The sequence below is a fragment of the Hetaerina americana genome, unplaced genomic scaffold (genome assembly GCF_022747635.1).
Source record: "Hetaerina americana unplaced genomic scaffold, ioHetAmer1.1.p SCAF_7, whole genome shotgun sequence".
Classification (NCBI taxonomy): Eukaryota; Metazoa; Arthropoda; class Insecta; order Odonata; family Calopterygidae; genus Hetaerina; species Hetaerina americana.
This window is the reverse complement of record NW_027287316.1, coordinates 44,916,696-44,940,455: the sequence shown is the minus strand read 5'-3', so window position 1 is coordinate 44,940,455 and position 23,760 is coordinate 44,916,696. Positions and strand designations below refer to the sequence as shown.

The 23,760-nt window shown below is 34.1% G+C and overlaps 1 protein-coding gene across 3 annotated transcripts; it reads right to left on the bottom strand.

The window, feature by feature from the left end:
* Positions 1 to 1,565: 1,565 nt before the first annotated feature.
* Positions 1,566 to 23,394, bottom strand: LOC139696777 (peroxisomal carnitine O-octanoyltransferase-like). 3 transcript variants are annotated; one of them, XM_071595611.1, is made up of 11 exons: positions 22,893 to 23,394; positions 22,684 to 22,812; positions 18,799 to 18,979; positions 16,380 to 16,585; positions 15,252 to 15,467; positions 10,598 to 10,789; positions 9,025 to 9,155; positions 6,064 to 6,187; positions 3,904 to 4,076; positions 2,224 to 2,343; positions 1,566 to 2,102 (listed from the first exon to the last, which is right to left on the bottom strand). In XM_071595611.1, the coding sequence occupies exons 1-11, from the start codon at positions 23,136 to 23,138 to the stop codon at positions 1,976 to 1,978; spliced, it is 1,845 nt and encodes a 614-aa protein (XP_071451712.1). In that variant the 5' UTR covers positions 23,139 to 23,394; the 3' UTR covers positions 1,566 to 1,975. The 3 variants fall into 3 exon arrangements, with proteins under 3 accessions (XP_071451712.1, XP_071451715.1, XP_071451714.1); XM_071595614.1 differs by having other exon boundaries at positions 23,312 to 23,389; XM_071595613.1 differs by lacking the exon at positions 15,252 to 15,467.
* Positions 23,395 to 23,760: the final 366 nt, after the last annotated feature.

Below are 23,760 nucleotides of genomic sequence, written 5' to 3'. Positions count from 1 at the left end.
TCAAATATAGTCATAACGTACTTCACTAAATAGTGAAATATATCTCACCACTAAATAATGAGTATTATTATATTATTAAAAGTTAGACTTTTTTGTGTAATACATTAAAATTTTACATTGCAAAATGCTTTTATGCTGTACCTGTTCTGTTAGTTGTTTACAAGGTAGTAAATTAATACGGCAAGCCAAAGCTCTAGGCATGGTGCAGTAGACATATTTTTCAAGGAACCTTTCAAAATGGTAGAAAAGGCAGCTGGGGTTGCATTGACACCTATATTGACACCTATACTTACCAGGGAACAGGTTCCTTGGTGGCTACCTGCAAGTAATTTAACAATCCCTTGTGGTTTAGAACTAATTATCAGAAGCATACATGGAAAAAATATCCAGGTGCGTGAGGACCATGGCACACGAGATGACAAAAATTAGCTATCTTTTGGTACCCATATTGATAACCTATCTCCTTATGGTTCTTCTCTGTTGCTATCAGATGAGGTGTAATGATCTCGATTTTTGTCATGATTGCTTAATCTTGGGTCTTACTCAAACTACCATACCACTTCAACATTTTTGAATTACATGATATTATTGAGAACATTCATTTATTTACACCTGTAACTTTCCATTTAATGTTTTTTTAATTCAATGAATGATATGACAATGATTTCATTGGATTCATGAACTAGGCATGATTTCGGTGTAAAAACACTCATTTTCAGCAATGAAAAGACAAAAGAATATTTAGTGAAATAAATATTAACTATGGAAACTTCAAGAACAACGGCTTTCCCACTCTAAGGCAACACCTAGCAGGAAACTCTCTTTTTTGAAAATCACCCCAAGTACAGAGAAAATTTTGAGACAACCTAAAATATGTATTTACATAGGGAAAAGAAGGGCATGAAGGTTCCAATAGAGGTAGATAAAACAATAGATTCATAAAATAGGGAGAGATGATATCAGTGATATGGTGCAAAACTTTCCTTCTGATTTCACCTTACCAAAAATAGATGAGCTTGAAGAATTTCTGTTACCTAGAAAACAAAGCCACTAGTGTTATGCATAAATATATACTCAATAGGCCATATAAAAGCAAATAATTAATATGCTATGTTATATAATTATCTGAAGGTTAAAATATAAAGGCAAATTCAGTGAAAAACTGTGAATTTAATGCCAATAATTTGAAATTTTTACTATTTAATAAATGCTTGTCACCATTTATGAACAGAAACTGTTAATCAAAAAGTATTGACAAAATTTAAGCATTCCTTTTTCTAGATACAACTTGGCTTTTGAAATATAATGTACAATAGATCAAGGAGATGTTGGAATAATAGAACTACTTTTCAATTGTTAAATTTAGAATCCTGCTCATCTCTAAGTGAAACAATTTTCTTCCACCTTTCATATTTATTTCATATGATGAAACACATACTAAAGTTGTTTATAATTGACAAGGTTATGTATTATGAAAATTCTTTTTTTCTTTTCTATCAAGTGGAAACCATTTAATGTTTCTAATTTTAATAGGAAATGATAAGGAAAGAGTATTATTTTAACAAAGTAATGCATTTATTCTGAGTGCAGGAGTGATCCCACCATAAAGCAATTCCCACTGCTTTTTCCAATGGTATTACATTCCACCTTTGATTATTACATGTATGTATGTACACCACCAATATGATCAAAGAATGTTGACTTATGAAAGAATAACAAATTTTTAACATAACAAAGGGCCACAAAAATAAGACATAATATTTGACCACAACCAACAAATTTTAAAATAACTTCCAGCTTTACTGCACACCAACATACCCATCAGTCACAAAAAACAACAGGTCATTTGACACAAGAAATATATAGATGTGATCTTTTAGATTACATAAAATACACAGAAATTGTAATTCCTCTTCAAAATTCTCATGGTTACAGATTGTACAATACATCCATTAAATACTGATTTAAAAACTCATCACAACTTGGAATGGGATGCTTCTAGGGTTCTTTTCATGGCCATCAGTGATTTCCTAATGGAATTCCCAAACTTACTAGAGCTCGATTCTGAGCTACCTCTCCATGCTGATATTGAGAAATGGATGCTGAAAAAGGTAATGAGTGTTACATTATTTAAGATACATGGTAATTAAATGTAATGCATTCATATACTTGAGAATAAAACATTCATTTGTTTATTCAATGCATATAAAGTCTCCAGTTTACCTTTGTGAGCAAATGTTATAGAAGCAGCCATAGCCATCCAAACACATTGGAGCAACACAGCCTCCCATTGGAGTGTATCCCACCAAACTTGTGGAAAGAATAAAGTTCCCACCTCCACCACTTTTAGGTTGGCATGTAACAAAAAGTAATCAGCAATGTGAATAACAACAATCATACAATAGATTATGTAGGCTCAAATGTCAAAACCAATGATCTTTCATGTGAGTCTCTCATGGTGATTGCTTATGCAAGAAGTTTCCTCTTCTGCATATTTAGGGCATGGTGATTTAATGCTTCAAGAATGAGATTTTAGCACTTTTAAATGTTGTATTTAGATCATTTATCTATACAGAAGGGCCTGAGAATGGCTCATACAATATGCTAGAGCATCACACTGTACCACAGTTATGCCGGGGCGAAATCATCCAGAAAAATTTATACTGACAAAGCTGTATGACTCATAAAATCACTTTGGTTGAAAGAGAACAAATAATAAGGTTTTGTACTTTATTACCAACTAACTAATTTCCAACAAATAGGTATGTGGTGTGTACCTTATCATCCTCATCACAGTTTGAAGCTTAAACAAATAGTGACTCATATTATTAATAATAATAATTTATTGAGCATTCAACGAACAATACATGGAATTGATCTCATCCAAAATATACTTATAGTAAATGACATGTGTGTATGCACACACAAAAAAATTATCTACAGTACAAAGCCAATATATTGGCAACATAGAACCCCCCCAGTTAGCTTCACATTAATATTATTAACAAGTAAGAAAGAATTAAATTAATACTTCTTGAAAAACGCTACATTAGTTACATATAAAAAATTAAACCAAGACTAGTTTATTACAAAAGTAATTTGCTGATAAGCCATGGTTTAATCACCAAATTCACATTATGGTATTCAAAAGCTAGACCATTCCAAATGTGATAATTTGCTAGGGACAGTGTTTTGTGGAAGTGTTTTTAATGCTCCTAAAGTTTTAGGAAGGTTAGCCCAGATAAAAAATTGTGTGAAAGTAGAAGACTTTAAAGTGCTGGTTGGTGGAGCAACTAAGCACTCCCAAAGTATTCAACAAAGAAAAAGAGTCAAATTACATTTAAGAGAATCAACTACCTCGTATTTATGGAATGAAAAGTTGTTTACCATATAAGCTAAAATAAAACTAAGTGCTTCATTTCCATTCCTTTTGTGGTAGGCAGGTGTAAAAATCACTTATTTAACAACTTTTTAAGAACAATGTATGAATATTCTGGATTTATGTTGCTATTTTCTATGGGCATAAATTAAACAACTTAAATAATAGTACCAGAAAAAATTCCCATTAATACATATGAAATGGTACATTCCATCATTCACCAGCTACTACAAAAAAATGTCTGCAATTGTTTAAAGAACCGGAGCCTAAGCCTGAAATGCAACCTGATAACCTAGGATTGACTGAGGTGTGTATTACTAACCAAGTTAACCAAAAATATCCAGGCCTTAACATTCCAGCAGAAAATAATAATGTAATTTCACTTACTGAATCTCGCAGAAACCTATTGACCTTGTCAAGAAGTCACAAAAAAAGTTCCTTGGTTATCACTTAACTATTTGTTGACCTGAATAAAAACTTGTTTAAAATTACAGCATCAGCCAAGTAATTTATGCAAATGTTACCTCTTAGTCCAAGCAGAATCCTTAAATATTTCAGGAGTTTCTAATCCTTTTTCCATTGCAATGCATTGTAAACCAAACAGATGGCGATCACATCCAGCATTAGCTTTGCCTTGCTTCATCAATTTGTCATGCTTGTTAATAGCTTTCTCAAGCAATGCTCTTCGTTCAATTTCCTGTAAATCAGACCCAATTATGCACTTGACATCTCCATAACAGTAAAATAAATATGTATGCTGAAATAGAACCATCTTATCCAAGTAATTATTAATATTTTTAAAGTGTATTAAAAAAGTCTACTTTCCTTCAGTAAAATATACTAGTACTGTGGCAGTCTTTCACTAAAGATCACACAAGATATTGGCCAATTCATGAAATTAAATATAAGTCATCAATTAGTCTTTTCGTAAAAAATACTGAAAAATGATGGCTTTTTATGCTAAATATTAAATATAGGAGGTGGGAAAACCAGTTTCCCTCCCCGTGCTTGGAGGGGCTAGGTGAGGGGAAAGTGGGGAAACCCAAAGCTCTTGAGGATGGGAGAAAGAACAGCTAAAAGTGGGGGGTGGAGATTGAGAGTTTGTAGAGGAAGAGGATAAGACAATGGAGTGCGAAGAGTCCAGTTTGTCGTGATGAAACAGTCTCCTCCTATCAGGATTCCTTATGGCATCCATTGTTGTCTCCCCATAGGGTACGGGGAAGGAGGATGGTGTTCTGTGGTGTCGGCTCAGGTCCGTTGGCCGATCAGTCTCTTTCATTAGGGATCATCCAGGTGCTGAGAGTCGATTCACTCTGCGATTGTAGTGAGTGGGAGGTTGATGTCTCATGGTCAGGACTAAGAGGCCATAGATTGAAATAACTTGCTGTACAGAAAAGATAGAGGCTTGTAGTGTGATTAAGTTCCTTCACTTGAAAGGCTACAGTACCCAGCAAATCCAAGATGAAATGATGGCTGTTTATGGAAATAATAGTATGCCATGGGCATAGTTGATGATTTTGAAAAGGAATTTTCAAGCTGGCCACTCACAGACAATCCAAGATATGAAAGACCATCACTCAAAGACATGTTGTCACAATGAAGAAAGTGTACTTTATCGAATTAGAATGAGGGGCAACCATCGAAATGATCATGAATGCGACTGATTTTAGTTATTAGAGGGTATGGAAAATTATTCACAAAGAACTTCACATGTCATAGGTGTCACCAAGCTGGTTTCCACAGCAACTTACTCCTTTTCACGAGCAAACGATTTCTGCAAATCAAAGCAATGTGGCTTTGAAATTTTGTCCCATCCACCCTATTTTCCCTATGCTACCCCAAATAACTTTTTCTTATTTTCAGAACTCAAAAAACTATTGCGGGGTCGGAGACTTGAAAACATAAATGAAATCATTCAAGAGGTGAAACAATGGTTTTTCAGGCTAACTGTTAAGTTCCACAATGACAACATTAAAGAGGAGGAACAATGATTTTCGATGCAATCGGTTGAGTTCTACAATGACGGCCTTTGGAAGGTTAAACTAAAGGGATTAATTCTTCATTCTAGACTGCACTCGTTAACAATAGTGAAGGAGGCTATTCACACTTGAGACTGAAAATTTCCGAACTACTAAAACCTTTTCTGAAGTTTCAACGTTAAAAAAATTGCTACATTCTCAAAATGTTCAACTCCCAGACACCTTAATTGGGACCCAATTAGCAAAGTCTATGCAGCAATGGATAACCCATGAGCCTGTGTAGATGCCTCTTAACCCCCTTCAAATAAGCAATTAAAGAAGGTATTTTTATTCATTGCTCATTACATAAGTGCGACTTGAAGGTTTGTGAATGCAAACATTCTAGTAAGCAAATATAATAAGTTATAATTAAGTTGCTTGGTCCAATACCCATCTTTGTTGGATACATTATTTCTCATCTTAAACTGAGGGCTCACTGTACACTGTACATACATATTTAATCGCTTAATTCAGTTATTACAGAGTGAATTTCACGAAGCTAAACTTCAAAATGCAATTTCCAAAATATAAGATGAACAGGGATATGGAAAATAAAACTTTTATCCCATAAAAATTCCCTATAGCTACTGAAAATACATTTGGTATTTTCAAAATTCTGCTATGAGCATTAAATTTATCCACCAAAATAAATATTTAACAACTTACACTGGTCTTATCATTTAGCATGGCCTTGACCCATTCAATAGCCTCAAAAGTGCATGGTCTGACTGTTTCAGTTCGACCATTGTAGAAATTTCTAGTAGTTGCAGTTTCATATGTTGGTGCAGGTCTGAAATAAATATTTAATAATATTAAAACTCATTATAATGTGCCATATGGAATTCTTGAGTAGTAGTCTTTAGGGGATGCGACCGACAGCTAAGGTCATTTGCACTATTAGGGATGGACAGGGAAGGATGAAAGGTGGAGAGAAACCCGGTGTCAGCATTACCCTCCTATTAATGAAAGGCACCAGGGGGTCCGAAGCCTAAAGTCTCATCCAACGGACGGTGTACTCACTCAGTGTGCCCTCCACAAAGCACCTTAAGTAGGGATCGAGATACCACTGAGAAATATTTGCCGCCACTGGGATTCGAACCCAGGCCCTCTGGGTGGGAAGTCAGTATTGTAGCCACCGCACCATCTCAATCCCCTAGAAGACTTGGTGATTTCTACACTTTTTACAACAGCACAGACAGATATTGGCATATGACTGTCATCATCAAGGCATAACAATACATAGGAAGATACTTTAACGGTAAATAACTTAATGAAAGAATCTTTGAATTGAAGTTTGTATACAAGGTGTGATCAAAAAAAGACATGACTGATTTCATAAATTGATTATTTCGACTCATATTATAGGCTCTTTTGTGTATGCGTGTAATTTGATTGTGCTGTATACATAAAAATGAGTATTTCTTAATAAAATAACTGCTTCTCAAAAAAAAAAAACTAATGCACTTAAAACATTATTCACAACAGTTGAATTTTCCAGCAGCAGTTTACTGAAAAATGCACTTAATAATTTAACTTTTTAATAAATAATCCAAGACTATCATATTTTGTATCAGCTGTTTACCAAGTACAAAGGTACTTCTCAGCTCGGCATAAATCATAATATACGTTTGTAAATGATTAAATGCCTACAGAAAGAATGTTTATTTGCCACTTTACATAAAAATCTCAACTAGAGGTGAAATGTTTGTTTTGCCATGTGTGTGCAAAATTTTTTTTATAAAATCTATTATTTTATCTCAATATTTCCAGAAAAGTACATCCAAATCTAACCTAGCCCATGTTACTTTGTGTATGTTTACCTTATTTATGTAAAAAAATTAGAAGCCTTTACTCCATACCATCTTGGCATAATGTCACTCCAAGCAAATTAATTTTCAGATTTATATATTAATAAGATTAAGATGATAACACCAATATTTTTGTACCTTGATGATAAGAGTCAACTGTTAAAACTAGTAGGCACTGTAATAAAAAGCATAAAAAATAATGTTTTTTTTCTACAATCAACATTACCAGGGTTACATGATATCTGTAATCTTGGAACTTCGATGTGAACAAAAATAGGTCATCTGAGCAACATGACTTTGAAATTAAATTTTTAGCATAATCTCACCTATCAAGTATCCACTCATTATAGCCCATTGAGCTACCTGAATTTTACCACTGATTCCCATATTACGAGGGTAATTAGAAAAGTTCTCGGAATGGAATATAAATAAAAGACTTACCTCAGTTAAACTTTTATATTTTTCAATGTAGTCTCCCCGTACACTAATGCACACTCCAGTGACGTTCCAATATCTTGATCCCATCCCAAAAATTAGATTCCTTCTGGCCTGCAAAATACCCATATACTTCAGCTGTTAGCTCTTTGCTTGAGGAAAATCTACGTCCACTGAGGAAAGTTTTGAGCCTGGGGAAGAGATGGAAATTTGATGGAGCCAAATCAGGTGAATAAGGCAGGTGAGGCAACAATTTGTATCTTAGTTCACATTTTTGCCTTGAGAACAACACTTGTGTGGGCATGCATTGTTGATGTAAAAGATGACTTCCTTATTTGCCAAACCTGGCCTTTTTTCTTGTATCTTTTGTCGCAGCTAGTTCAGGAGGTTAGGATAGTATTTTCCTGAAATTGTTGGACCAGTGGGAAGATAATCTGATAGCAGCATCCCTTTCACATCTCAGGAAACTAAAGCCATCACCTTTCTGGTCAACCATATTGCCTTTGCTTTCTTAGGTGGTGGTGAATCAACACCTATCCACTACTTTAACCACTCCTTTGTCTCCGGGTATAGTATTGGATCCAAGTTTAACCTGTGGTCAAAAACCGGCACAGAAAATCTTGTTTGTTGCTCTTAAAATGGGTCATACATTGTCCGGAAATTTCCATGCTGATGCCTTTGTGATCCTGCGTTATGAATCATAGCATCCATTTAGCACATAATTTTCTCATATCCAATTCCACTGGTAAAATGTGATATGCCCGCTCAGGTGACATCCCTAACAGCTTTGATAATTTATCACACTTTCAGTGGGCGATCCTCCGACTATTGCATGCACTAATGCAATAATTACTGAGGTTGTGGCACACTTTGGCTGACCACTACGTGGACCATCACCTAAGCTACCCCAACCAAACAAACTCATTTGTCCATTCGGCAACAGTTGAAAATGAATAAGCAGAATCCCCTTGAGTGTTCTGACAGTCAGCATGAATTTCCTTTGCTTTCATACCTTTCTTTACAAAGTATTTAATCACTGATTAAATCTCAATTTTTTTCCATCTTCACAAATCACTAAATGGGAACAACAGAGAGGTGTATGCACCATAGATCTCTTCCCAGAGCACTGACGTATGACGTGCATACTCATTAAGGATTACCTATTACTAGGAGGGAAACTCATTTCACAGGCATCCGGCGGTGATTCAGAGAACCTTTCAAACTACCCTCGTATATTTAATGGGATAATGAAATAGATTAAAAATAATTAAGCATTAAGTTCAGCTCATTAACATATTATTTATTTTTAAACATCAATAATAATTTCATGAGCACTAAAATTATCACAATGGTTTCTATAATGAGAATATCTGTGGGTACATACCTTCCATGCAAGCGGTAATATGCCAACTGCAGAACCATTTGGATAAACGAATCAGGGTGAAGCTTGTGCTTTGAAATGAAATCCTTTCCATAAATATAAAAGTTTTCCCGAGAAAAGATAGGCGAAAATTTCTGAAACAGAAAATTGGAAAATAAAAACAAGAAGACAAACTTATGTCTAAGAAGGACACCAGAAATATTTTTAAAATACCATCACGGTAGTTATACTAGGAACAATTTTTTATACTTTTACCCACAAATCTGAGCTCTAATGACCAAAAAACATAATTTTCTGTTAGTTTTTACCAATGCTTTAACCAGCTAACTAATGAGTAATTATGTGTCAGTATAAAGGACAATCATGCTTTACCTGAAATCAAGCTACATTTAGCCCTGCAAAGGGTAAACAACGTGACACAGCTTAATACTGATTATGGGGATTTGGAGGTGTTTACTTAGGAGGAGAGACTTGCTCATCAAAAATGACGAATTGTAACAACAGAAAGAGAAATTTCATGATTATCTAAATTTATACTTCACAAGAAGTCACCAATTAATTTTCTAAAAAAATTGAAAAATGATTAGTTTCATCTCCCACAGTTACAATGGAATGGCTTCCATGAAATGAGTTAGTAATTTATATTGTTAAAATGCCCTATCTGCACCTATGAAAAAAGGCAAAGAAGAAAAGAATTAATGCAGTTTAAGTTTTACCCAAGCACCATAATTGAATAACTTGTAAGAAGCCATTTCATAGTTCTTCCATGAACAATTCACAAGACATATGCATAAGTCTATTTATATGTACATTTAACATATGAAGTAAGTAAGCATAATCATAAACATAATTAAGAACAAAAGAGTCGTGCAATCAATTTCCTCACACAAAAAGAAATCTATTCTACACACAAATTTTAACTATATGACAACATTCCCAAAGAAGAGAAACTTTACCCCAGTCTTTCTCATCTCTTTTTCAGCAAGACTGGAGTGAAGAAGAACCCCTTCCCTGCCTCAAACCCGGTGGGTTGTCCTCACACATACAGAAATTTTTAAGATTTCAACTAACACTCTGAGTGCCTGTGCTGGCCTTTGGGGATCATCTCTCCATTGTCACTCGGCCCATTCTTCCACCCACTCTTCAGTGCTAGAGAGATAGACTTAGGTGGCTGTGAGAAAGGTGCAGATGGGAAAGCTAAAAGTGAAGTGGAATGGGAAAACTACTAGTGAGCTCTCATTTTGCTTGAAAAAAAAGCAAAATGTGCCATGGTTTTCCTGATTTCAGCCTTACTGTATAATGTAACCTGTCAGCAACTGATTCAATTGATAGATAAATGGTAGATACTTGAAATATGGATGAAAATATTTCTGATCAGTTCCTGCACCTATTGAGTAGGCATCAGAATATGATGATTTTTATCAAGTGAAAGAAGTTATACCTTGGTTTCTGAGATAATGACATTTAAGTCCTATTTATGTTTCATGGCTCAATAATTTTTCAAAATGAATACAAAAATAAATTATTTTGCATCAAAATTTTCTTGCAATGGGTCTAGATCCCTTAAATTACTTACACTATCTGTAGGGGCTTCCCCGATTCTTGATATTTCCTGATGGAGATTTGGGTCTAGGTCAAATTCCAATTCTTTTGGCAATGGTAGGTCCCTTATTGTTCCATTTCCATCCCATTTGCCTTTGATTTCACAAATGGCCAGATAAACATAGTGGAATGTTTGTATGCTGACCATTCCATCATACTGGGCATGCTATAATCAAAAAAATTACTTTATTAACAGAGTTAATGCAACATTAAAAAGTGCAAGGCTATGAGACTAAAAGGGGCTTGCTATAATTTATATTTAGAGTGCCTAAATGCATTTAATATTTTATTCCTCTGGAATTTAGATCAATAAGGCACAAATTCAGAGGTTTTATTAACCAGTTGTTAAATCATACTTCAACTATGTTGGCTTACTTTTTTGGAGTACAAGGGTTCCAATATGCACTAGAAATTATTGCATAATCTTACAGTGTCATTTGAAATACATATCCTGGAACAATTCCCACACATAATTGAGAGACAATCTAGAACTATTGAAATGAATTATTTCACAGGACAAATATGAAGGGGGCAATCCAAAGCTGTAAATGTGGATACTTAATTATAATTAATATATACAAATATATTTATATTATATATAATATTTATATTATATATATATTCTGAATGAAAGTGAAAATGTAAAAAAAAAGGCCTCTGTTACCCCTTTGATCCGCGCTGAAACAAGCTCTACGCCCCCAAGTGTTTTTCCATCCGGAAAAGTTATTCTAATAGGCGATTCCATTGTGAAACATGTCCATATCACAGGGGTGGAAAAAAAAGTGTTCTGTGGAATCAAAGCTGAGCAAATGAGTCGAAAGGTGGAAGAAATCGCTCAAAATGTGAAAACCAACGAGATAGATACGATTTCATGTGGGAACAAACAATCTTCGAAACTCAAGATCGCCTGATGAAGTAATGGGAGAAATGTATGAGCTCATTAGGTGCACAAAGAAACATTTCTCCAAATCAGTTATTGTGGTAAATAGTATTTTACGTCGACGAGATTTCGACCTTAGTTATATCCAAAACGTAAATGATAATCTTAGATGGGCTTGTGGTGCTCTTAAGGTTGTATTCTGTGACGTAAACAAACGTATAAATGATCACTGCTTAGCTCACGATGGCTTGCATTTAAATCGCAAAGGGGCATATCTGTTAGGTAAGGCAATTGAAAATGTAGCAAATATTTGTGCATACAAGGGAAACGGAAAACGGAGGTAGCCCGTGTCAATATAATCAGTACCCCCAATCAAAATACAAAAAATATAGTTGATTGCACAAAAAATTGCTCGGTAAAGCTTCTACATCAAAACATTCAATACATAGCAAATAAAAAGCTGGAAATTGAGATCCTATTGCAGGAAGAGAGGCCGGATTTTCTTTGTATAACGGAGCACGGCCTAAAAGATAATGAAATGAAAAGTCTAAAGCTTAGGGATTATTTTCTTGTCGATCATTTCTGTAGGGAAAGAAACAAAGGTGGCGGTGTTGCTTTTTTCGCCAAAACTTGTCTTGAATCAGTAACCAGAGCCTATAAAAACTTAAAAAATAGAATCGGCGAAGAAAAGGGATTTGAAATAACCTTGTGCAAATGGCCCAAGACAAATGAAACTTATTTTTTTATTGGTCTGTACAGATCTCCAAGTTCACCAGTCGATAAATTCCTCAAAAAAATGGATAAAATACTTGAGAAAGTTGTCAAGAAAAACAATAAAATTATCATTGCTGGGGACCTGAATATAGATGTCTCAAAAGATAACAGCTCTACTCAAAAGCTAAAAGAAATACTTCTCTGCTACAGTGTTCAGCTAACTATTTTTACCCCAACCAGAGAGTCATCTCACTCAGAAACTGTTATTGACAACATAGCTACAAATCTACCAGAGCATAACTTCAAATCTCTAGTTTTGGAAACTACTATCTCAGACCATCATGCACAAATTTTTGAATTTAACGCACACACTCTAACAGATAGAAGTGACAGAGACACAGATACAGTGTACACACGTATATACTCACAGGAAAATATGAATCTATTTAAATGGGAGTTGAAGAGTGTTGACTGGGCAGCAGTACTAAATGCAACTCTAGTTACAAACAAGTTCAAAGAATTTCAATCAATTATTGAGTACTACTGGGATATTTGTTTCCCATTGAAAAAGCTAGCCATAAAAAATAAATCTGCAAATAAAGGATATAACTGGATAACAAATGAGGTTCTGACTGCTAGAAATAGGCTTAACTACTTAACTAAGGCTAGTAAAGTGGATGCCAGTCTGGTACCCTTAAGAAATAAAATGAAGTCCGAGTACAGGATGCTGCTTAGGAAAGCAAAAAATGACCATGTCCAACAAATTATTTCGAATTCTACCAATCAAACAAAAGCATTGTGGTCTGTAGTAAATAATGAAAATTCCAGGAAAATATCAGAGCCCGCGAAAAATAAATGCTTCTCAATAACAATTGATGGAAAAGAAATTAGAGATCCTCAAAATGTGGCAAATGAATTCAATAATTTCTTTGTAGATATCATTGGCGAAACAACAGCGCAGAAAAACATTCTAAATGATAGCATAGAAAAATTAATGTACATTAGTGAATCAATTTACTTAAATCCCACCACAGAAAATGAAGTCAGAAATGTAATCAAGAAACTAAAAAACAAAAAATCCAGTGGGCATGTTGGCATATCAAATTATCTAATAAAACTTTGTCAAGAATCCTTCACTTTACCTATTACCAATATAGCCAATGAATCGTTTCTAACTGGGCAATTTCCTGAAGAATTAAAAATAACCAAAGTTATTCCACTACACAAAAAGGGAGCCAAAGACCAACTGAATAATTACAGGCCAATCTCACTAATTTCATGTATTTCAAAAATACTTGAAAAATTGATGGAAGAAAGACTATTAAAATTCCTCATAAAAAATAAAGTTCTTTCTCAGTCACAGCATGGCTTCACAAAAAATAAAAGTGTAGAAACTGCATGCAGTGATTATGTCACTAAAATTGCCCAAGCTTTAAGTGATAAAAAGCATGTTATAGGGGTTAACATGGATCTATCAAAAGCCTTTGATTCTGTAAAATCTAGCATTCTTTTAACTAAACTAGAACATTATGGTATCAGGGGAGTAGCTCATCATTGGCTTACATCTTTTTTGGAAAATAGGAAACAGTATGTAGAAATTGTCGGAAAAAATGGTGCTACCTACAAATCAAAAATGACTATTAAATATGGTGTTCCACAAGGTTCTGTATTAGGGCCTTTACTTTTCCTGGTGTATGTGAACGACATTGAAAAAGCCATAATCTCTCCAGAGAATAATAACGTGGTGCTCTATGCAGATGACATAAGTCTAATAGCAGGTCATACTAAATCATCTCAATTAGAAATAGACATGTATGCTATGGCGAATTCAGTCGCTCAATGGCTGCATGTAAATAATTTACAACTAAATGCAAGAAAAACAGTTTACTTGGTATTTAGTAATAGAGACCTTCAGTCAAATATTTCTGTAGAAATAGAAAACCAATTGATTACTGAGTTAGAACATACCACTTTATTGGGTTTAGAAATAGACAACAAGTTAAGCTGGAGGTTTCAAATGGAAAAATGTAGTAAAAAATTATGTTCAGCCCTATTCCTTTTAAAAAATCTTGCCAACTACTGTAATACAGAAGTATTAATCCCAGTATATCATGGTATATTTGAGTCCATAGCTCGATATGGCATAGTCTGCTGGGGGAGTTCAGCACATGGAAACATCAACAGAATACTCACACTTCAAAAACGTGCGTTAAGGGTTATATTTAAACTAAATGCAAGAAAATCCTGCAGGGAGTATTTCAAATGTCACAAAATCATGACCATTCCCAGTATATATATGTATAATGTGATATTGTATGCCTGCACGAAAACACCTTCACTGATCAGAAATAGGGACGTTCACAAGCACGACACCAGGGGCAAGGAAAATCTTCATAATGGCCATTGCAGAGTAGCAGTACTAAAAAAAACCCCAGAAGTTTCAGGAAGACTACTGTTTAATCGGCTTCCTGAAGAGTTAAAACGAATACTCCCCCAAGAAAATAAATTCAAAAAAATGTTAAAACATTTCTTTTTAAATAATGTTTTTTATAGCGTCCAAGAGTACACAGAAAGAGCCAATGTAGGAAATTCAACTTTTTTAAATCCTTAATACTCATATATGTCATGTACATTATTATTCCTAAGAACCTGTATACAATTGATGTAATTTGACGAAGCCCATACAATTATGTATTGTTCTATGGTGAATAAAACTATCTATCTATCTATCTATATATATATATGTATATATATATATATATATATATATATATATATATATATATATATATATATATATATATATATATATATATATATATATATATATATATATATATATATATATATATATATATATATATATATACACACACACACATACATACATTTTAATTTTTTTTAAATTTAATCTAAAATTGAAAATTTTTTTCCATATGTAGGAAAGTCCTACACAACGGAAAACACGACTCTTAACAACTATGATCTGACAAATTTGCTTTGTCAAAATAAGTTAACAAAATGGATTACTAACATCACAAATCGCTCCAACCACACTATTTTCAAAGAAAATCATGTTGAGGCTTTTATCGACCCACCGGTTTTGCGGGTCACCGCACAGTGATCTATGAATCACTGCAGTTTCACAGTCAACACTTCCATTTTCTAAAATCAATACAAACATTGCTGTGTCTATGAGCATTAGGTTATTGGCATTTTTCATACTAAGTGCTTCTAGCCATTCTCTGTTCTGTAATAAAAATAACAATTATTACAATGTGAAAAAGAAATTTCTATAATTAAGTAGGGTTAATTACAACACTGATTCACTACTCAGGCCATGAATTAAACAGGATAAACACAGATTTGGGCTAATGCAGAGAGGAACCTTGGATTGATCTAGTTTCCATCTTTTATTTTTACTAATTTTGAAACTAAAGCTACATGGATACTTATTATTAGTCATCTACTCCTAGGGTGAAACTGTTGAAACTTTGATTTTAATTTCATGATTTCAGTAAAAATTACACAAGTAAAAAGCTGGGGCATTTTCTTAACTTACATGTGGTATACAATCTAATAATCAGACAACTTCTAATTCCAAACCTAGCCTTATTGATGAGGTTCAACTTGATGCAAAATATATTTGAAAAAATTCACCAATTTATTTAAGAGATAAATTAACTTTGAACTCATCCATATGAAAGTGTACATCTTACCTACTCCTAACTATGTAACTGATTATCTAAATATACGAGATAAATTGTAGATAGTTTACCCATGAGGCTCATTCCATTATTATTCTCTTGACTCATGTCTTGCCAATTATATATTTGCACAATATTGTCTTGATAATGAAAATAAACTTTGAAACCATATATGGCAGTAAATGGTGGAGCTGAATATTATTGTTTTACTCATAAGTGGTTACACTTGACACAAAAGTACATACAATGCTTCTCTGATGGTTGCTTTTAATACCACTCCTTTGTGAGTGCACATTGCATATGAGGGAACATATCTAGGGAGAAACATCTTTCATATAGCCATAAAATAATTTTTGTTACATTTCTTACTTCTTAACCACAGAGTAAGTTTGAAGAGATCACTCAAACAGAAACATTTAAGAACCTATTATAGCAAGCAAGCCTTTTAACATTACCTTAGCCCATTTTGAACGATTTTCACCAGTTAGAGCAGACACACCTTGACCAGGACCCTTTTCTTCACATTGGCACAGTATATGCTTAAAATTTGATTCCCATTCTGGGGGTGTAATGGGTTGTCCCGATGGATCTAGGGCATCAAAAACAAACATCCGGCCTTGCGCCAACACCACCACATGTGAAGGGCAATGACCTTCATCCTCTGCAAATGGAAAGAGAAATGTCAGTGCTTCTGAAACATACCACACACAGAATGCACGAAGTGATGCCACATTATTGCAATGCAAAAAACTCATTTGTGCACGCATAGCAAATATTTGTATGAATATAATGCCAAATTTAATGGCATATGTTTTTCTCTAATACATACTACATTTCATTAATATGGGTTGTAGAAAAAGGTTCAGATTTACCTAAACAAAAAAAAACGTTTTTCTCTAGAAAAACCAGGCAACAAACATATTTATTGTAAAAAGAAGAAACTATAATGGCATTAACAATTACCACGGCTTGGATCCCTTCATATGTGTATCTTCTGTTGGTTGCTTGTAGCATGGAATCATGCATAGGGAAACAATATGATTAAGATTACACTGAACCCACCAATTGTTACAAATTAATTCTTTATCTGAATTTATCACCAAATAAGAATACACCTATTTATTTTTATTTGCCTTCGTGTCACACCTGGTGAAAGGAACTACATTTGGTCCTGATCCTAAGCATATGAAATATCACTCTTATGAATTATTTCTTGTAGTTGCAAAACATTTTAAGTTCCAGTCCAAATAAAATAAAGGCATTTTACCACTAGAAAAGGGGTTAAATCAATCCTGAATTACATTCTGCACATCATTAATTAGATGTGCAAAAACTATTTCTGAGTAATAGCAAATGCAAAGCTAATCCTGAAATTAAAAGGAACGAAAATATTGTATTTATTGCACTATTCTGTAAATCTCACCACCGATGATGAGCCCCAAATGGAGATATCCGTTCAACTGTAAACACAATCCGATTCTGTAACCCCGTAAGATGGAATTCTTCAGGGCAAATAAATTACACAGAATTGCCAAATTAGAGCCCTTATCTCTAAGGTAAGAGCCTTGGAGAATCCATGGTATGTTTTTGAATTAGAAATATGATTGTGAAATTATGAGAATAACAAATTTGCACTTTTACACAGATTTAATTCTTTACTCTTACACAAATTAAATTTGTTATTCTCATAATGACGAACTTCCACTACATCTCACCTGAATCTGTTGAATATAAATGATTGTGGAAGAGGTATAAGTTGTGATTCAACTATGCTCAGAAATTGTAAAATGACACAGTGATTACTAAAAAGGTTAAGGCATAAGACAATCATTCCAATCATTTAATTAGGTTTTCATGAGAGATTCAGTTGGATGTCTCATGTATCTACTAGGATGCGTCTTGGAGATGGAGTTTTCCTTGTAGAATGACAACCATGGTCCCCATTTTCTTTCACAGGTATACACAGCTATGAACTCTTTTGAGCGAGATGTTGTCTAGGCAAGGATGTATTTCATTTTTCTCTAAGAGAATTTGGCAAAAGGAGGGGAGAGCTCACCTGGTTATATTATACCCTATCACGTGAATTTCACACACTTAGATAAGGGTACCACTTCCATTCAACTTGTTCTACCTGTGCTTTTGAGAAATTTCAGGCACAGATGACCGCACAACAGGAGTATTTCAAAGTCATCACCTGAACTTGGGCAAGGGACCTTCCATTTAGTACCCACTAGGCTACTAAACTAATTATTACAATCATCATCCCTGCACACGTCACTTGTACAGGGACAATTTCACACTTTCCCCTCCGAAATCCCTTAATTCAAACCCTTAAATCTGCATTAACTTTCAAATTACATATGGAATAAATAGTTTCATTTCAAATTACATTTTCACAAATTTCAAATCCTAGGTGTTAAGAACTTAAATACTATCACACCAAACTCTACTTATTTTAACTGTGCATGTAAATTACTCGCAGAATAAAAATGCGTGTGGAGCAGGGGGATGAACTAAAATGAAAGTAATCCTGAAATTGTTTTAATAATTAATAAAAAGTGTTCATTCTGACTGTGATATAACCATTGGTTTTTCACTCAAATATAAGTAACCATGATTTTCAGCTCCTTAAATTCATTTGCAAAACTCCATTCAAAATTACTGACAGACTTTGACTTACTGCTCAAGAATATTTTCCAAATAAAATGGGCAACTTGGAAACAACAGCAAGGCCAATGGCACACTCCAGCATATTTGGATTGAAAGAGAACTCAGGCGCTATGGCCTTGAACTCAAGTGATTCATTAATACTGTTTATTTATTAATCTCAATTACAAAGCCTAGGAATGAAAATATAATTATTATATTACTAACCTGTCTTGAAGTAGGTTTTCATTGAATCTATCTGAACACCAGGGTGGCGTGTACTATTAAAAATATTACGAAAATTTTTCATTGTGAAGAAAAGTTTTTCTGCATTTTGATTGGGCTTCATCTTTTGCTCTCTAAGAAGTTTCCAGAATTCCACCAGGTAATAACTGTATAGGGAGGCATACTAGGGAAGCAAAAAAGTCAATTGTTATAGAGCGAACATGAATTCATTCATTAAAATTTTAGCAACAAAAGAGTACAGCAAGAATAAACCTATGCATGACTAATGAAAATTCTACAAAATTGTTGAGAAAAAATGAAAATGCTGCCATAATTATTTTAGAAAATATGAAGATACAATACATTTCATAAACAAAAGCAAGTTCAAAAGGCACATCTTTCATTATTACTCAAAGGATTTTAAAAAATATAGTAATAATGAAATACACGAGACAACTGCATTAAGAAAAATTGTGGCATTTATAACAGCAAATCGAGTCCTTTGTCTGCTGCCTTAGCAGGACTTTTAAATATACCTAAGAGATGATTTTCCCATTGAGAACTTTCCCATTACTATATAATCACATCTTTCACTTGGGACTGAAGTCATATCATTTTATAATATGCTGGATATGTTGACATTCTTCCATTTATTTTCCTGAGGATCATTTATGTTAGGTCATATTTTTCAATGCCGTTACTTTAATGGGTTATATAATATCAAATAAATAATCAAGTCTACATAAACATATTGCAATGCATTATGCTCAATAAAATCAAAACTTGAACATTTAAAAACTATACAAATTTGGAAACAAATTGCAATAAAATAATTAGCAAATTACAAATACTTGCACGGCCATTCTAATGCCATAATGTCAGACAGAACAAAATACATCAAAAATCGGTTTGAACTTGTATTTTAGGTGTATCCACCAATGAGTTCATTGACTAGTTAAATCTGGTTAACCCTTTTAAAGTATGGAAGTACTCTGTCAAGTTCTCCTACAATTTTTAACTAACAATCAGAACAACTTTTAAAAGCTAATAAACATAATAGCATCACATTATTCGTGATTGGGCTTCCACTTCTATGATTTTCACATGCTACTGAATATATAGAAAGTAGACAGTAGGTGGCAGTGGAAGGTATGTTTTGTCAAATTTTACACAAGACCCATCTCATGGTTGCCACACACAGGTGACACAATTAGTTATTTTTAATGGATAGCAAAAACCAGCCTGTGATATGAAAAGCATTAGAAGAAGCATAAATTAGAAGGATATCTCTTGCGCAGTGACGTTGAAAATGTATCATTACCCCCATTGTACTATGGTAGGAGAGATGTTGTCAATAAAATTAGAGATCAAGTGCACAACAGATAGATTTAAAATGTCATTTTTTCTACAAACGATAAGGGATCACAATAACATTGTCTGACTGTAGTAGGGTCATATTCGGGTCAAAATTAGTCTGTGTGTTTTCATCCCCTGCCACAAACCCAAGTGGTGGCTTGCAGGATACTGGATATGAAAATAAATAAGCATAGGAAGTCCTCAAAATTTGGTGGCCAAAGAGCCTTATTTTTAAATATTTTCTTCAGGGACCAATACTTAGAATATGAAGGGAAAATTTATTCATAATACAGCCAATGTGAAAGAAGACTATTGAGGTAAATGGGAATAATGATGCAGTAGGTGCAAATAAGGAAAGGGAGATACTCGACATGGTCAGCATCACTTATCACTTCCATGTGCACTTGGTAAGTTAAATGGCTGTTAGCAGATTCCAGAAGGGTTGGCGATGATATGGAGAAAAGAGGGAGGTGAACACTTGCAATGGGCCAGCACAGAATTGTCACAGAAATAACATTCAGCTCTATGGTTAAACCAGATTGCTTGAAAATGGGGAAAAAAACTTTAGAATTTCCTCGTCCGTCTAATCCCAAGCGGCATTAGCCGTCCACCCCTCCCCATGCTCCCATTTAAGGTCACCCAACACCTCTACTTACGCGTACATATTGAACATTAATACTTCCTGTGGCCTAAAGATAACATAAAATGGCAACATTTGGGCCATGGATATGCAGTACCTGGGTAATTTCAAAGCATAGAGGTTATTTCTTTTATGACTCTCTCTTAAAACAAATAGATACATCCTGGTAGAAAATGTAACATATCCAGCAAATTTAAGATTAATAACATTTTCGCACCAATATAAATAAATAAAGTTCATGTCAAAATATATGAATATAAATCAGTGATGGGCAATTCAGCATTATTGCTCTCACTCTCCCCACTGGAAATCAAAGAGGTTACATGCAAATGCCATGTTCTATTTTGCTCTTCCATCATATATCGTTCATTCCCTAGGTTTTCATATTCATTCATCTTTATACCCCATAGTACACTTTTCTTGATTGTGAGCATTCTCCCAGAGCCACCGCAGTGTACCCCTCTTCTGAAATTGATAAGAGAAAGTAATGGAATTCTTTCAATAGCCCTTCTAATAAGTTCTTTCTGCTTGTAATTTTAATAGGAAATGGTGGTCCACTGGGCAGGGAGAGAGAGAGAGAGCAATGGAAGACAAGTGTGGAGCAAAATTATGGATAGATAGTAGGAAATTTAAAGCATGTTTTCTGAATAACAGCCAAGGCAACTAGTTCACCCAAAACTGGGGATGTAACTGGCACATGGACCACATGAACCTAAGTTTGGATTTTATTAACATTCAACAGCTCTGATATTGAAGTCCTTGGGCATACAGATTGATAAATCCAATAAATTTTTTTTCAGATTTCATTGCACAATTTTCTGTGCCATTCACATTAAATTTAAATGTAAAGCAGACTAACCACTCATTTTTGTGGTACATTTTAGTCCTTTGTAGCATCAAATTTTCCTTCATTTCCTATTCTGCCACAGTTGTGAAGAGAAAATGAGAAATATATTAAAACAATAACTTGTTAGTAACTAATTACATACATCTAGTCAAAAATGTATACAAATACATACTTCACAATATTAGCACTTGCCCTTATAATTATTTTTCTTTTTCTAAATTCTCACCTCCACCATTAAATAATCCATACCATATGATATTATCACACATCATGGCTGGCTTATATCTTCAACACATTAAGTGAATTGAATGATCCCCATACAGGAACTCATAATTAAAGTGGGGTTCCCAGTATATATTGCTTTATTCCAGTGACTAACTTCTGAAATGGAAGATAACTTAGAACTGAAAATCTTCTTCTGATTTAAAATGCTAGCTAGATGGGAATAGAACTCCCATCCCATGACATAAATAAATTAATATGCAATCGGAAAATCATAAGTCATATTCAAAATGGAGAGGAAGATTTCATAATAGTAGAAAACCAAAGCTGCATGATATTATCGTGACCACTGTGCCAGGGTTCGCTTTAATGCAATAAAATAATCAGTGTTTTGACATACATTAACATATATGGAGTAAATGGGAGGAGAGAGACAACGAAAGGTTTCCAGGGGTAACAGTTCTCTGACACTGCGGGAGTGGCAGGCTAAGTTCAGCACAATTTAATATTAGTTTTATAATTACGGAAACACTTTTTTGGTCAGTCTATTAATCACATGAGAGTGAGGACAATCATTTCGGAAACCAGGGTTCAAAGGAAATCCCCACTTAACAATGTGGCTTGATAATTTGCATGGAATGTACGCCTCAATCAGGATTCAATGTTCATCCTTTCATTCCCAGTTGCCACCATAGGGCGAATACGCTGCACGAATTACAAAAGCTATTAACTTCATGCAAGAAAACCAGGATCAGCTGATTGACCTTTCCAACTATGACTATATTAAAAAAACGTTTCCAAAAGGAACTCAATATATGCTTACACTAAGTGATTTGTGGTGGCTCAAAGGTACAGGAGAGTCTTCCCAATTAGCAACTCCAGCCATACTATAGAAGGGAACCAAGGGCTCTCGAAGGCTAAGGTATGCGTACTTTTCCCACCATTTCTCCACCTGTCAAAGGAGTTAAAATTCATTGAAGGTTTTGCCACACAAGTTATGTGTAGCGGAGATATTTAAATGTGTATAAATACCCAATTCTTTTCTCGTTTGGCCTTTAATAACAATTCTTTATGAAGTTCTTTCCCTATCCCAAAGTGAAATTTATCGACTACTTCTTTCGTATATTTCAATTCACCTTCATTGAGAAAAGGCAATACCGATTCGACATATTTGTCCAGAGTATGCTTCAATGAAGGTACAGGTAAGGGAGGCAGGCTTTCATCCTTCGCGAAGGTTTTTAATTGCTTGCTAATGTAGGTATCCTTTCTAAGTGCCATCACAAAAAATCTTACAGATTATAAATGGCAACCTCAAAATCCCGATATGTTACTACAAAGAAAACGAAGGCTATAATACTGAATCAATATAAAAAACCATATGATCGTAACTATTAATCCATTCTAAAACGTGCTGACTCATTTGGAATCATTAAAGCCTGTAAACAAATCACCAAAAACATATGTACGCGATGAAAGCCTTCGATTCCATTGAAAAACACTGAACACAGACCACGTCGCAATCTGGTCACTTGTTCTCCTTTTATCAGCCAAGTGATACCACTAATACTTCACTCAACTATCAATGAACTTCATTCCAAACGTTTTAGTGTTTGAAATCTCTTAAATCACAATTTTTCCAGCGTTGCCAACTTCTTCTTTAGGCATTCTTCAATGAGTTAATTATGAAAATTATTTTTATCTTAATTAGGCTTAATTGAGTATTTTATAATAACCATCTAATGTAAGATTGACTAGAGTCTCGGTGTTTACTACCCATGTTGTTTGCCAAAGATGTCACATAATTTAAATGTCATAGTTCCATAATTATATCAAAAGACAAACTTGTTATAAATTCATGTTGCACCTCAATTGGAACGTTCTTTTGATAATAATCTTTTAA